Source organism: Rhipicephalus sanguineus, chromosome 5 (genome assembly GCF_013339695.2).
Source record: "Rhipicephalus sanguineus isolate Rsan-2018 chromosome 5, BIME_Rsan_1.4, whole genome shotgun sequence".
Classification (NCBI taxonomy): domain Eukaryota; kingdom Metazoa; phylum Arthropoda; class Arachnida; order Ixodida; family Ixodidae; genus Rhipicephalus; species Rhipicephalus sanguineus.
Genome location: NC_051180.1, coordinates 155,962 through 173,196, shown reverse-complemented (window position 1 = coordinate 173,196; position 17,235 = coordinate 155,962). Strand labels below are relative to the sequence as shown.

At 44.2% G+C, this 17,235-nt stretch overlaps 1 protein-coding gene across 1 annotated transcript; it reads right to left on the bottom strand.

The window, feature by feature from the left end:
• Nucleotides 1–3,744: 3,744 nt before the first annotated feature.
• Nucleotides 3,745–17,180, bottom strand: LOC119393110 (putative nuclease HARBI1). The gene is given in 8 exon segments (XM_049415844.1): nt 3,745–7,349; nt 9,910–10,034; nt 14,722–14,828; nt 14,830–14,989; nt 15,667–15,735; nt 15,738–15,935; nt 16,796–17,032; nt 17,165–17,180. Coding segments are annotated over 8 exon segments (915 nt in total). The 3' UTR covers nt 3,745–7,346.
• Between the last annotated feature and the right edge of the window lie 55 nt (nt 17,181–17,235).

Here is a 17,235-nt window from a genome sequence, read left to right as displayed (position 1 = left end):
CGCTCAGACAACATGTCGGCGAACCCTCCGAAGCGAGCGCGCCAGCCGAACTTTACGCAGGGAGAGTTGGCCGCCCTCGTCGATGGCTACGAGGAGCACCGTCGGGCCATAGAAAGCCGAGGCGAGGGTCCCCGAGGGTCCCAGGCCAAACAGAGGGCCTGGGACACTATCACAGCTAATTTATTCGCTGTATCCGGTATTGTTAGAACGCCCGCCGAGGTCAAGAAGAAATGGTCCGACGTGAAGAGCGCCGCCAAGGCACGAGGTGAGAGCCTTTTCCGTAATTTATTGCGCAATATACAGTGCCCTGAAGAGCACGTGCAGTGGCACAGGCACTCTTTTGGGGTCTTAAATCTGTAGGCGTATTTCAGCGTAAGCGCAGCAAATACCTAAGCAAATATTCATTGCCGAACGACTGATATAAACCCTGGCAATATCGATACATTCTTTGCATATCAACTGTGGCGGCCCGACGGCGCTCGCTGGTTTGATTCATAGCCCACGACAACCGCAAACATGCACGTGAGCGATATAACCAGTTGCAGCGTTTCGCGCCAAAACAACATGATTGCATGCCACGCCGTAGTGACGGTGAGCGGATGAATTTTGATCGCCACTGGTTCTTTAACGTGCCCCGGTGTTCTTTCACCGCGTCCCTATCACAATACTTCTGCCGTGGCCAGGAATGGAGCCCGCGCCCTTGAGCCTAAACAATGTAACACCGATCCTTATAAGCTACATCAGCAGGGTATGCGAAGTGGAAGGAAAGAAAGGAGCTCGTGTGCCATGCTTTAGCTGTACCTTAAGGCATCGGTGGCGGTCAAACTTAAATTAACGCAGTATAATTGTATTTTGTTTACTAAGACGTGCAGTAGTTCTTGCGTATCCGGGATGAGTTGGGTCCGCTAGTTTATAATCTTATAAGTGTGCGACAGAAAACTGCTGCAGAAACACGTACGACACTCATTATCGGCTCTCCAACAGCTGCTGCGGTTCGCCGCAGCAGGGCGACCACGGGAGGCGGTCCAGAGGACGTGGCCCCTCTGGACGAATTTGAGGCCCGGGTCGCAAGTACACTTGACCCAGAAGCGGTATTCGGCGTATCTGGCGGCTTGGACATTGGTGCCCCGATTCCAGGTATGAATGCGAACACAACGCATGCCTATATATACTGCAGCTACATTGTGCGCTTGCACGGCGGTCTAGGGAAGGCGCAGATGCACGTATGTCGTTATTGCGAAAAGTTGACATAATAATGGTTCATTTATACTAACAGCACTCTACACAGCAGCTAGTGCTGAAAATAAGGGTAAAAATACAAGGCAGTTTCAATATCCCCAAGCTTTCAGGCAGTGGCAGCAATAAGCTGGGTACCTATAGTACGAGAAAAATTTAGAAAAAAAAAACATACAAGCAAAGGAGCATTAGGTGAACTGCACACAAAAATAGTGAAAAGAAAGGATGACACAAGGTGCAACAGCGTGCATATACAAAAAAACAGAACCAATCATGGGCGTCTCCAGGATTTTGCCTTACGGGGTGAAAACCCGAGTTTTATCGCAGTGGGGACGGGGCGTGTCAGAGCATTGCTGTTGCTTGGGTGTTGTGCAATTGCCCCTTTTGCACCCCCCTGCAGACGCCCACGGAAGCTATATACAACAACAACAAGCTAGCAGTAATTATGTGCTTCGACAAGAAAAAAATGGAAAAAAAAGAGAACAGAGCAAATTCAGGGCAATGCACATGATCACTGCCATTACCATAACAATTGTAAAAAGAGACCTCTGTCATGGACATTGGGTTTATGATCTCATGAAGAAAACAACCTAAAACCGCTGCATGCTTATGAGCCACGCCGTAGCTGTAGGCTCGGGAAATTTCTACCACCTGCGGTTCTTTAACGTGAGCTGACATCGCACATTACACGGATATCACTAAGCTGCCACCTATATGTGACCACCAAGGACAGGATCAAACCCACGACTTTCGCGTCAGTACCGAGCAACCAAATGCTTTATTCACAAAGCTAGCTAGAGAAATTCGAGGGCGAAATTTTTGTTCGCTTCTTGTCGGTGTAAACGGCTGATGGACATTATTCTCGCAGTTCAATATGGCTTGATTTTTCGAAAAAGCTATTCTAGGTGTGTGACATCCTCAGAAATGTTTTTTAACTTTTGTTTTGTGTTTTGGAAAAACAGCAGAACAAATATGCTTCTGACAAAGAGTAGCAAGACAACTGTGCGGGGTGCCTGTCGAGTAATCTAGAACACTAGGTGAAGACACCCTTGACACAAGAAGTCGCTGACAGTGCTTGCTCCATGTGCTCATGGTAACAGCAGTTGCATGTGAGGATGATGTCAGACGGAGCCTGTAGGCGACACACAACGAGATAAACATCATGCTTAAACTTAGGCCATCCTATATATTTTATTACACATTTCTGTGCGCATTAAGTCACTGGTTGAGCCACAACATTCAGAATTAGCAAGCGTATAGTCAGATTAACTGGGCGGTCACTAAAATTTCATAGGATGACTCAGGTGTTTTCATAGTGTGGCAGTGATAGGATCTGTGCGGGCACGTTATAGAGCACACCAGTGCACCTTATGTTACAAACAGGCCTGCACTCTTTATATGAGCGATGAATGCAAAGGCACATATTATATGGATGATTTAGGTTAAATTTAAAAGGTGACCTGAAATTCATTTACCTTGGCAACAGAAATACACTGCCAATGATGACTACCTGTCATTTGAATTTCCAAAGCACAGGGGCAACTGACCTAGTTTGCCGAAACTATACAGTCTTCAAGCCTAATTGTGTACAATGATTCTGTTTGCTCTTACACGAATGCTAACTTCGCATGCTGTGCTTCTACATGAGTTAATCCCCATTAAATTATGTGCTGTTGTTCTCTTGTTAGCTGAACAGCAGCCAGATGATGAGGCCACCGCAGAGCTCTTCAGAGCAGGGTGAGAATAACTGTCAGAAGGCTGTTTGAAATGCGAAGTATTACAAAAATAATGTGGCATCTTTTCAGACCCAGCCGACCAGAAAGTGATATGCCACAAGATGGACTGGAGGAAGGTCAGTAGCACATTGTCCAATATTGGCGAGTTTTGCTAGAACAAATAATGAAACGAGCACTGCAGCTAACTGTGTGTTTGCGCCTAATAATAAGTGAATATGGCAAGTGAAAAACGCACACAAGAAAAGGGTGCTGCATTGCAACCGCGCTTCTCCTTCAATTTTTATTTAACCATTCATGCGATAGAAGGCGTAAATAAATGAAAGGAAAATATAGCACTCACAGGTCAATACTAATATGGCTGAGTTAACAGACACAAAGTAAGGCACAGAGCAATGAACAGGATAAATGAATATTCCTAAACATACTGAGGTTTTTCTGCATGTACGTATGCATGAACCACAGCGATATTATGCATCCTGTTATGTTAAAATAAACAAATTTTAGAAGGTAAGCAGTGAAGATCCACATTTATTGCAATATGTAGAAATCACAAATAATTATACTCTATAATCTGTGAGATTTAGAAAATGCCCATACACAATGAACCTTTTTTCCCTAAAATTCGACAGTACAAGACAGACCCCTTTATTGTTGATGTGTGCATATACGAAAATTGGAAGGTTCTCTATAAGAGTTGTTAGAGTGCTCCAGTGCGCTGTACAGTGGGCCTACTTTTCCTTTGAATAAGCCGAAAGCCCCAAAGAAAACAGAGTTGCGTTGGTGCAATATCGAACAAGAAACGCCACTCAAGGCAACCTTTCACAATCACTTTTCAGGGCAGCAGCCTATTTCCTGTCTGACAGATACTTTTAGCTGCTGTTGGCTAATGTAAACTAGGTATTCGTTATGGTCTGCTGGCTTTATGTACGTCGTTGTATTTACTTTCCATCTTTCAAGTGGTACTGCTGCATCAAGGGAATTAGCTTTGCAAGAAAAATGGTGTGCAGTAAATGTAATACTACTGTGACAGTCGAAATGGCCAATGAAAGTGTTTAACTTATGACGTGTTTTAATATAATGAAGGTACCCAATGCGTAACAGAGAGGTGAGAAACTAGGGTGAAAATGTTCTGCAATGCTCCAATTTCAGCTGTCCTCACAAAGAGAAATCTATTTTCCGAAACACCAGTCCTGCAACATTCCCTTTGTATTACATTGTGTGGTTTTGTATTACATTGTCTGTCATTGCTTGCTGAAACCTACGAGTATACAAAGCGTATTTTCCCAAGCAGCGGCATAGCTAAAATAAATAGTTTCGATTGAACTGGCTTCTTTACCGAATGTGACTTGCATTGCATGCCCTTGAGATTCATACATTTCTATACTGCAGGCACCTATGAAGCCGACATGGCTATCCCTTCTGCTGCTGGGTAAGGCGCAATAACTCAAGACGTGGCACTCCATAAATGAAAAACATTTTCTGCATTTGTACAGGTCCGGCGACCAAGAAAGCCAGGGTGCCCCTGGTAAGCATACGGCTGCTGGAATCATTAGTTCCTTTTTAAACCACATGAGGTAGACCTAACAAGAGTTAACACAAAGGTTGCTTATTCGGATTGGCTACGTCTGTGCCCCTACCAGTAACTGCCAACACATACAATAATAGTGAGTAGTAAAAAACACATATGTACAGGTGTGTGCAGTCATGAGCAAGAGTTTGGGGAACAAATGTTGTCGACAAGTCTTTTTATGCTTGAAGCATGGGCATGCTTGGTGAAATGAAGCCCTCTGCCTTAAGTGCCCATATCTCACTGTTCCGTGAAAGCAATGTACATTGTATTGAGATGTGCTAGAACTAATTTTTCGCGGTTGCGGTGTGCAAACATTTGCTCGCGACTTCACGAAGTAAAATGAAACATCTTCACGTAGAAAACAGCGCTACGAGACGGGACAAAGAAAGGGCACAAACACGGCGCTCTTGTCCTCATGCGTACGTTTTATGCATCGGGTGAAAGTAATTTTTGCACAACAGCAAACATACTTGAGAAAGTGAACATGTACAGGAATGTCAAACTGAGAAAAAAATACATCAGAATTCTGTAAATTTTATGTGACCAAAGGAAAGCGAAAGTAACTGTTCACTTAATGAAATGACACAGATGTGCATCAGCGTTATTTTCAAATACTCTTGGATACTTGAAATGAATGCAGCATAAAGCCGACGCTTGGGCAAGTTGGTCTGGCAAGCTTGAAAATAATTTGCACCATGTTAATTTCGAAACTGCCGGACTCTTCTAGTTGAGGCGCAGTTCTTAGATGGGCTGTTAAAGAACAAAAATGCGCATAAGCTTAAACATAAATGTATAATATCTGAATGCAGTAAATTAACATTACCTTCAGATGAGAACACTCTGACTGCTGCAATGCACTAAGTGCTTTTCAAACTACCTTAAAATACATTAGTGCAAGCTCTCTGCAACCACCCACTCACAAGAACTTTTTGAAAATCCTATTGTGTGGGAGGCTGCAAGGCTGTGTGTCACGCATGATCATGAGGCCACAAGGCTGTATGTTATGCATGATCATTGCATTAAAAAGCAATGTGGAATGTTCGAGTTTGACTAGGTGGATCCGACTGTAGTAAATGCCACTTCAACAACAATGCATTTAGCGACCGTAAAATGACACAAGACTTGTGTGCGACTGTAGATACAAGTTATGTCATTTCTAAATATAGGTCAGCCACATCAGACCAGAACCACTCCGCGGCGGCGGCAGCAACCACAGAACAACAGACGTGAGTAAACAAGTACTGCCTATAAAAGTTCCCGACAGTAAAGTACAGAATGCAGCAGTGCTATCCTATGCAGTCCAGATAAAGCAAAGTGCGAGCAGCTGATCAATGCTAGGCTGCTTAAAGATACATATATAGAGTGCATGAAAGCCATTTGTACAGGATGAAATTGCTCGACTTTGATGCACTCGCGAGACTGCTACGGTTGAATGAGTAAAATTTCGTTAGCAGTGTAAGCCCTATCGTGTAACGCAGCAGACCGACCTTTCACTAACACACCAATTGAATAACATTAGTAGTTGTAATCTTGCAGATTACATTAACAAATTACTTCAGTGAAAACATTGCTGATATCAATACGTTAAGACCGCTGCGGCGCTCCCAAAAACGCTCCTGAAGGGAGTGTGCAAGTGCGCAAGTGTGCACATGTGCCCAGTTCTTGCACTGCTGCCCTTTCTTTCGGTGGCCGAAAACTGTTGCGCACTGGCGCGTTCTGAATGTCCAAGATTGTGCAATTTTAGCGGCACAATGTCTCGCTGTCCTGAGGCATATATTGCTGCCGGGCACAATCACATTGGATCACACAATAAATAAGCAACATTTGGTAGCCTATATGTTCCCGTAGCAATAAGCACAAAAAAGCAAATATGGTCAAGCACATCAGTCTCGCACTGAAATAAAACAAGAACTGAATGTTGAGTACACTTCCATGGAGCTACCATAGCTTATCAGAACGCAGTCATAGTAGCGATCACCAAAATATTTCCTGAGCCTCACAACCTCCTAGAAGTCGCTTGCTTTGCAACTAAAGCACGCCATTATTCCACCTGCTGGGTGAACCATGGTACAGATGCATTAAAGAGCACAAGTAGACGCACGGTAGAGTTAATTACCTGCACAGCTGCAAATAATTCAGCAAAAGCGTGAGCAAAGTGCTGCAGATATGAGAAACTATTGACATTGCAAGGAAGCTTGCTCAGGTAAATGGTACATGAAAATACATAAACAGTTTGTACAGAGAGCTCCATTGTAAGGGAATACAGGCAGGCAGCGGGATAACATTATACTACAGGAGACAAAGCAGAGAAAAGTGCACATATGAAACAGTAAGGGTCGTATTTCACAGAGATACGTGCTCCAGAGTTTACAGAAGTTCATTTATGCTGTGCGTGTCCTTCTTCAGCAACAAAGTAAAAAATGAAAAAAATGGCCCACGGTGCTGGCTTCGCAGCTACTGGGTTGCAGCACCAAGCATGAAAGGAGTTTAGATTGCCGACCACGGCAGCTACTCTGTGAGCGGAAAATGCGAGGTTGCTGGGCACTTTGCTTTCAGAGCGCAATAAATGGAACACATTTTCATACTGAAGTGCAAGGAACTACAGCACAATATGCTGCTCAAAGCCTGAAGTGCATGCACACCAGTAGCCGCCGTACAATTGAAAGTTTTCCAGTCATTGTGATGTACTTTTCAATTTGACTTGTGCAGTGAAGAGCCCGGAACAGTCACTGGTAGTCCCTGTTCATCTGTCACCCTTGCTTGAGCCACAGAGCACATGATGATGACTGTCCGTTGTCATGTCATTACTGGAACGTAGAAAAAGTACAAATGGTCATTACAGCAGTGGTGTTCACGAAAGTGCACAGGTGATGCAATGAGGTGCTAAGAACTTTTGCTCTTGTATTTTCAGAGGTATCTGAAATGTTTGAGGAAGTCCTGACGACGCAAAGGAAGCTCCTGAGGGCGCAAAGGCGGACTGCGACAGCTCTGGAAAGAATTGTTCAATTAAAATTGTACAAATATAATGTTCATTTTGAGGGCAACGTGGTTGTGCCTAATTCTGAACAGCAGAATTAAAACTTTGTTGAATTGAATGTGTGACTATGTGAGAAGCTGACCAAAAATGAGTACACAATGCTAAAACAAATTGTGTATTTACACAAGTTTAATGTGTTGGCGTGTGAGAATCTAATGTGGGTGAACCAACTATCTCTGTGTTTTTCTGTAATACGCTTGTACACTGTAATACACTGTAGAATACGTTTTGTCAATACACGTCTTCATCTAAGCAGTTGCAAGCACCCACCTTTAATTTCTCGCCAACATCATAAACTTGAATACTGCAAGTAAAGTGCACACATACGACACAAAAAGAAGCACACTGTTCTCTTGCAATAATACCCTCCAACGGCCTGCAATATGTGTACCAAACTATGTGTATTTGTCAGGTCTCTTCAGTGTACTTCTGGCCTCACGACTACTCTGTCTTACCAGCGAAACAGCTGTAAGAATCAATTTCCTAACGTATTCTTCAATCTTCAAAGCCTTGTCTTAGTGCAAAGCAATTCATGTGACATATATGTAGCATCACTGCTGTAGGAAGTGCAATGTGGACCTGTTGAAATGGCATAGCCTCTATTGGCAGACAAGCAACATGCACTGGCAGAGGGTATACCAATGTAGTGTACATTGTTATAAGATGCCTCCATGACCAACTGAAAGCTTCCTGATGAAATTCCAGGAGTTTGAACACTTGCTAAAGGGAACAAATTGTGCAGGTGCCACACTCTTACATAACGTATTTCAGTGGAGCCCACTGTGCTTGGGTAGTGCCAACAGACATTTCATGATTGAACATATTACTGAATGAAGTGCAACGATACACATAGTAGAAAATATCTGCCATTTGGTGAAAATGTCACGAGCATAGGCGTGCGCACAGGGGGGGCAGGGGTGGCGGCCGACCCCCCCTAATATACTAAGAAGGGGGGCGCAAAATCTGCCTCATACATCGACTTACAAGGCATGGGGGTGCGCTGCAATGATCCTTCGCCCCCCCCCCCCCCTGATGGGGAACCCTGCGCACGCCTATGGTCACGAGCATGTGCTCAGATAATATTGTTATGAAGTGTCACTGCCAGGGGGAATCGAGAGAAGCAGAAGAGGAAGAGAACGATGACGCCGCTCCTGCGATCACCACGGTCTTTTTGTGCCTCGGTGCTCATTAAATGCCCCATAAACATCTCATGTGCACGTAACAATATTATTCACTCTTATTACTTATTTGAAGGCAACAAAACGGAAATTATCCGTTCGTGATATTTCTCTTGATTGTCTTAGATATATGCACTTTGTAAGAGATTTTGGCAGCCCGTGTGCATTGCGTGTTAGATTTTTTCAACATGAGAAGAGATTTTGGCAGCCCGTGTGCATTGCGTGTTAGATTTTTTCAACATGAGGACTTCAAACCCATTGTTTTTTACACCTTAGAAAGAATCAAAAGCTCATCTTGCAGTGGATGGTGCAATATTGTCTGGCTATATTACTCTAAGGCCCTCTAGGCTCTGACGCCCCCGATATTGTGGAGATACCAATTACACGTCTCTGTTCTACATAACCAATAAAGAATATAATAATAATAATAATATCTGGGGTTTAACATCCCAAAACCACGATATGATTATGAGAGACGCCGTAGTGGAGGGCTCCGGAAGTTTCGACCACCTGGGGTTCGTTAACGTGCACCTAAATCTAAGTACACGGGTCTCAAACATTTTCGCCTCCATCGAAAATGCAGCCGTTGCGGCCGGCATTCGATCCCGCGACCTTCGGGTCAGCAGTTGAACGCCATAACCACTAGACCACCGTGGCGGGGCACCAATAAAGGATAGGATGACGTGGTTTAACACAGCAAATGCCTGTAAGTCACCAATGCAGTGCACGCTGTGCGAGGAAAGCTGAAAGGAAAGAAATGTCTGTATGGTTTATTTTCCCTATAGACTGCACGGCATGTACAAACTGACCAGACAGTAGTCTGCCTCGACAAGTGATCGACAAGTTTTTCGGGCGGGGGGGGGCGGGGGGAGGGGGTCAATCATACTTTGTGTATGTTCGTGCCTGCGTTTGTATGTGTGTGTGTGTATACATACGCGAGTAAAATTGAAAAAGGTCGGGTGGGGAGGGGGGTTGGTTGAGTTACCCAACCCCCCCTCTGCCACGCCCCTGATCGCAAACTATTGTGACCAGTTAACTTTTGCCAGCTACACTAAAGCATTAACTGTGACTAGGAAGATGGAGACAACAACATGAACCGGTAAAATTTTGTTTATATATTGTGTAAGGAAAGCAAAAGTTTAGCTGCCATACCGTCTGCACAGCCAATGAATGCATGGCCTCGATAACCCGGCGACGTACGGCAATCCCAGCTGCTGTGTCTTCTTGCATGCGTGGTGGCTCAGGGTCATCCCCGCCCTCGTCGAAAACAGGGTCATCTAGGGAACAACGATAACTATGTGTATATATAAAGAAGCAGCATGAAAAAGCGACACAATTCCATGTGGCAAGACATTTCGCAAATATAAACTTGACACGAAAAAAGCTATAAATGTGAGCTCATACCAGCTTATGCAGCAAAACAGCAATTGCAATGAGTGTACAACAATTCACTGCTAGTAGCAAGCTTCAAGCACAGCAGAAAATGTGCTAATTATGGGCATTCTTTGGCGCAACTCAACTGAAACGTTAATTCACAGGCATGTTTATAACAGCATTTATGGTGTGAGCAAGTGGCTAGATTTCACATATGAAATGTGAAAATGCTGCCTCATGAACTGTGATAAGGTTTGGCGAATAGAGGTGGTTATGCACCAGCAACACTTACAGCCATACTTCTCACAGCATCTGCACAGGTGCAGCGAAATTACCGAACGCTGAATCACCTAGTTGTCACTATTAGCCATGATAACTCTTTTCATGTACGCTTCAACACACCGTGGCATTGCCGAGTGCCAATTGTACTTAGATATTGAGAGGTTGAGAAATTCCGAGTGCATGAAAATTAGCATTCGTTATACTCACAGCTATTTTTTCAAAGTGAACCCACATTCTTTACCGATTCAAAACTAGCCAAAACATATCCCACTTGAGCTAAGGGCAGTAAAAGTAGATGCAAGTAATCACGCTCGTGAGAACTGCTACGACGTTCTCATTTAACCAACTAAATGCAACAGAACTTTCGTGGAAATTTAAATAGGCGCATCAGGAATCTGTCAAACAAAAATTCCTGAAATTGAAGCATAAATTGGTTACGTAAGCATGTTTTTCGTGCATGCTGACCAGGCTTCTTGTGCTGTTGCAGAAATGACACACTCTTCACGCGTCTTGCGCGACCTTTTTAAAACGGCTACCAGTAACAGCCTTGTGGCTGCAATAAAAATGAGTGTTCTCAAAATCGCTGTTGCTGGAATATAAGCATGAATTATAGCCACTATCACAATAGTTTATCACACACTGACAAAGTCCCAGCAAGTTAATACTATACCCAAACCACAGTCAGTACCTACACCTCAGAAAGAGTACAAAAAGTTCGTCAGCTATCCGATCTGCAATGCTGAAGCGTACAGAGGGTGGATGTGGAGCGCTTTCAATTGTCCTGTTAACTTCGAATTAGTCTGAAGTCACGTTCCTCAATAGGCTGCTCTGCAAAGTGAGGCTTCATGCAGCAGTTTTCCCCTATTCCAGCCACGTATCCAAAAGCATGTTATTGCGCATAATGCAACTGTCGAACTAAACTTCGGGACCAGGAAACACGCCTTGCCTGCCATGCTTTGACACATCATGGGCAGCAGCAGCGCTGAGAGCAAAAGGTACTGATAATTTCATCCACATCAAGTGAACATGAAAGTAGCCAAGGCACTTTTCTACCACCACCTGCCCGAAAAAGAAGCCAAACTGGTGCACAGTAGTCAAACCTGGCAGCCCTGATCCGGGGAACACTAGACACCACAAGATAGTTTGCGGTCCATACAGCACCATGTTTCTTGCCCTTCGTAAATGAAAGTATGTGAACATTTGTAAACGGCCTAAATTAATGCCATAGTGGAAGGTAATGCAGTACAAAAACTGCAACAGTAAAAACATTTCATTCTTTTTCTATTCATAAAAATTCGGCAGATTCCCCGCCTTGTGGGAATCGGTTTCATGCAGAGCAGGCAGTCAGTAGTTCTATGCTGCATTTTTGGACTATCGACGTGTTTTTGTAAATGGAGGAGTTGTGCGCACAACGTGAGCTTACCAAGCACACCGACTACACTGACGTTTAGTTAGTAACTTATGGTCTGACGTAGTATCAGCACTCACATTAGAGCACAGACATTTGTCTTATCAAAACAGAGCGCATGCGAAGGTGCGATGACGTGAATTTGATACGTAACTTTCGTTAGCATATTCCTCCGTGGTCTAGTAACGCTTCAATATAGCTTGCCGAATCAGGAATACAAATGTAATGTTTCTTGGACTGCTATAAAAGCGGAACCAACACTGAAACCACAATTGATGTCGACCCGACATGACCCATGGATCATAGCAGTACATATGTAGTGTTTATTGCTTTGTTATAAAATTAGACACATATCACTACAATCAAAATTCACGTTGCACCGACCTAGCGCTTGCATAGGGTCTTTTTTCAGAGCAGTTTCTAGACCTGGCGTGGCTCTGCGGCAGCATACCTGACTGCCACGCAGAATACTTGGCTTCGATGCCTGCTGGGATCCTAATTTTTAATTTTTATTCTTTGCATTCTTCGGGTCAACGCTGCCCGTGTCGGTTTTCTTCGGGTCAACGCTGCCCGTGTCGGTTTTCGGCATTTAAATGCTATAGCATTTAAATGACCGATGTATGTGCTCGCCATTCTTGGGTAGACATAAACTGTCAATCACCTATGGCGCATACCCGTAAACCACGGGCCGTGGTACATGGGTACGTGCCACACGTGTCTGGAGGAAATGGTTTGATGACGTACGCGACAGGATTTTCGCGTTATTCATGTCACGACCAGACAGTCATATTCGTCAAACCTTCTTACCCTCCCATGCCAATTTTGGTCTACAGCAAGTTAAGGAAGCGAGCACGAGAGCACCCAGATGTAGGCGGCTGGCTGGCTGGCTGGATCGACAGACAGACAGACAGACATTCGTCAAACCTTCTTACCCTCCCATGCCAATTTTGGTCTACAGCAAGTTAAGGAAGCGAGCACGAGAGCACCCAGATGTAGGCGGCTGGCTGGCTGGCTGGATCGACAGACAGACAGACAGACAGACAGACAGACAGACAGACAGACAGACAGACAGACAGACAGACAGACAGACAGATAGATAGAAACGCTCAAAGTGCCCAGGGTTCGCTAAACACTACAACCACGGCAACCCAGAATGTGGCCAAAGGGTGTGCGAAATACTTATCAGTGACGTCTGCTATACACATACAACTTATACCTGAATGCCCAGTGACAATTAACTGCTGCCCCCCACCTCAAGCATGCATGTTCTGAAATACAATAGCAGTTCAGAAACTAAATGTTCATTGTCTGCTTGCCCCATATATAGAGGCAAATGAGTTTAGACACCGCAGCATGCATTGTTTTTTTTTCAATTGCAAAGCGAGGCAGCAATGATCTGTAAACATTATAATGGCAAATATTAATAACATCACATGACATTTGCTAACGAATGCGATTGCTGTATGGATGCTGACTTTGCCAAATCAAAACCATGACCGTTAAGTAAAATACACACAGCCTAGCGGAAGTTTTCTCTCGCTACCCAGACCTAGGCACACTCATGTGGACATGCTGGTTTCCTCACAAAAGTTTACTTGTGCAACGTTGAACAAAGCGAAGCTGAATAAGGAGTGTACTTTGCGATAGACCACACAAACTGTTTTGAAAGGACTGCTAGTTACACAATTTGCATAGGTGAAACTGACTGAAGACTGACAAGCTTCTACTTTATAACTGGTACATGTTTTTTGTAATGGGAAACCTTCCATATCATTTATTAACCAATTTCTGAATATCAGACTTCAAACTAATCCTGAAGCTCATGCCTGAAAAGACAGGCACATCTTTTGCGCCCACTTTAATAATGCCTTTACTAATCTGAAGCAACATTCACAGATGATGTCACTGCAATATTTGTCAGCATGGATTCAGCATGCTTACACCATTTTTGCTACCAAAGCCTAATGAACATTAAAATGAACACCGCATCGCAAAAGCTCTCACGCAGAAAAATGCTATCACAGCAAAGAAATTGTGTAGTGCAAAGTGGTGCGCTTGAGTTTGCCAAACAAATCGCAATGCTTTAACTGGAAACTGTGTATGAAAAGTAAAATGCTTATAGAAGCTGTTCATGTGAACATAGGTGACTGTCACATCTGCTAATCTCCCTATTTTATAAATCTGTGAAATTCATTAATAATAATATTATTTGAGTTTTTACATCCCAAAACAGCGATACGATTATGGGAGACACCATAGTGCAGCGCTCCGGAACTTTCAACCATCTGGTGTTCTTTCAGGTGCACTACCATATTGCTCTACTCTACCATATTGCTCCCACCAAAATGTGCCTGCCACGGCCAGGAAAATCTGTGAAGTTCACTCACACCTGAAGCGACAATGATGAAGGCACAAGTCTAAAGAAAGTTGCATGACAAAGCGACAATACATGAAAATCCTGTTCCAGTGTTAAGCGTTTTATCTACTACACTCTCCCCGTTGCAACATTCCATTCCTGTACAGCGCGACCTTTTCTCTTCATACCCTCACTACTGCGGTACGCTACTAAAACTCGCATATGTTTTTATCAGTACAGCTATGTACCAATTTCTAAGCCTTAATGTACAGAAACTGGCAAATCATGTGCAGCAGTTTGAGCAAGTTCGATGTTTTCCTAAAGAATCAAGTTGTGAGGTAGGAGCTGACCGAGCTAATGATGAACTTTTCATTATGAGGAATAAATATGTCATGTGGATAGCTTAAAAGCTTGAACAACATCACTTCCTGAGCTGCACGGCAGTTGCTAATTGCTAGTGCATTTGTTGGTCATCAATATTTCTCCTAACGAAGTACTCTTTTGCCTAACACATTAATAAGGCTACTACAGCAACAACACTCACCATCAGTAGCGTCGAGGCCAATGCCATGCCGGACACACATGTTGTGCAGCACCGCACATGCCACCACTATTCTGGCGCACATTGATGGGCTATATTGCAGAACACCCCGGATTGGTGCAGGCACCGAAGCGTCCCTTGAGGATTCCAAAGGTTCGCTCAATGACCTGCCTCGTCCGGGTATGGGCTGCATTATAGCGTTGCTCCGCTGGGCCAGCCGCAGACCTTAGAGGGGTGAGCAGCCATGGCTCTAAGGCATACCCAGAGTCACCTTAACAGAGGAACAAGTGTGTATTCATGTCACATGTGATGGGTTGAAATAAACGTACTACTAAGGACATCGCATATAGCATGAAAACATGTATGGTGCGGAAATAACAAGGCATAACGTTCGAAAAATTATGGTATGGCTGGCAAATTGCACTATTACTGCATTTGAGTGGCGTCATGTTCAAACTGATGCTCTGTGTCCCTGCTAGTTGCAAACAGCAGTATATATATACATATATATATATATATATATATATATATATATATAAACACAGCCAAACTCCTTTATAAGAGACATTGCTGTAACACACATTTCGGTATAAGAGACATCAGTGTGCCTACATTAAAATAGGGATTGAGAAGAAAATGTAAACGTGGTACCCTGGTTATAAGAGGCAACTCATATCAAACACGAGAATTGCTTCCCCGTGCACGTCTCTTATAAATGGGTTCAACTGTGTGTGTGCGTGTCGCTCTCTCTCTCTATATATATATATAATATATATTATATAAAATACAGAGAGACACACCAGTTCGCAGTAGTTTACTTCATAATGACAGTACAATTGACACCACTATGTGAGAATAATACAATCAGCCACTATTAAAAAAACAGTCTGAAGGCTTGCACATGAACTGCTGTTAGCTTTCTCATCTATATCTTTAAAAAGAACTTACCTAGCAACCAGCCGTCAGGCAATTCCCCTCTTTCGAAGCACCTCCGCAGGTCGCAGTTGGCCCAAACAAGCTGTCGTGAGTGCTGCCGGGCCACCTTGACGTCAGCTGTGTGATTGCACCTTCAGCATTGCAGATAGCCTGTACATTGATCGAGTACAGGCCTTTCCTGTTCCTGAACACGTGTTCCTGGTCCTTAGGAGGCTTGATTTGCACATGTGTGCCATCTATGCATCCCAGGACCTTGGGGAACTGTGCGATCTGCGAGAAGGCTAAAAAGAAGATGAATAAACAGCTATTGAAAGTGCTTTTAAGACATATTAGGCAGCAACGTATCATACCGTTCCGTTAAGCCCATCAAGTATGCTTACGCACCATGAAACACTGAAGCAGGCACGTAGGCAGGATTTTTTTTTTTCAGGGGGGTGGGGGGGGGGGCCCAAGGCCTAATTGTTCAAAAGAAAGTCTTTCCCTGGCAAAAAGAGAAAAGGTTGCCGGGATAATGGAAGGCTGGTCAAAGTTCGGGGGGGGGGGGTGAAGGCCGGGCACTCCTGGCACCCCCTCTTGCCTACGTGCCTGCACTGAAGTGCACATAAGCTCTGCATATTTGGGATGTTTTCGTAATCAAGTGTGTTACCCATCTCATGAATTATTAGCTTCTCAAGATGGTGTGTGATAGTGGAAATGAACATTTGCAGCATAACCTTGTATCTTCGTGAAATCCTGGTGCTGCCACAAGAACAACATTGCTGCAACTAATGACAGGAAACAAAGGCCAATTTGTAAAAAGCTGATTCATGACTCCTGAAACGTTAATTCACCTAAATTACTTTCCCCAAAACTGTGACACTTCCTAGATAACAGAAAGGCAACCAATTAATCTGAAAAATTATGTGTAGGCCAAGCAACAAACAAAAAATGCTCAACAATGCAGCTGTAGAAACTTATACTTCGTACTTGATATTGTGTGCATTATCACTGGTACCAAGATGCATGGTATACTAGTAGTAACACATGTGTAATTCCAGAGATTTACATCGGTTAACATTAAGTCTGCAGCGCTAACAGAAAACTACAGCCGTTATGACACTACACGTCAAGCAACAAGTTTAGTTGCGAAAGTTCAACTCACCGATGGCGGAAGCATTAGCAGCCCTCAGTGTCGCCGGGAAGCGTATGTGCTCCGCAGCGAGCGAGCACAGGGCGTCAGTAACTTCTGCCACAACGCGCGACGCACTCGACTGGCTAACGCCAACCGTGTCCCCTACCGCCGTCTGGAAGCTCCCGCTTGCGAAAAGCGCAAAGCGAGCAGGACTTGCACGTCCACTGGTAAGGCGTGAGACCGCGCCGTAGGCCGCTGCAGTCGAGGCTCGATGTCGTGCAGAGGGTCACGATATGCTGCCTCGGAAACCGGTAATTGCGAAGATGCTGGTCCGGAACGTCATCCAAGGCTAGGCGCCGGCGGAACGTGCGCTCTCTCCGAGGGAAGGTTGACGCTCACGAGCGATGGCAGCCATGAAGTCCCATGGTGTCTCTGGCGAAAGTCAAGGGTGGCTGCTGCTGATGCAGCCA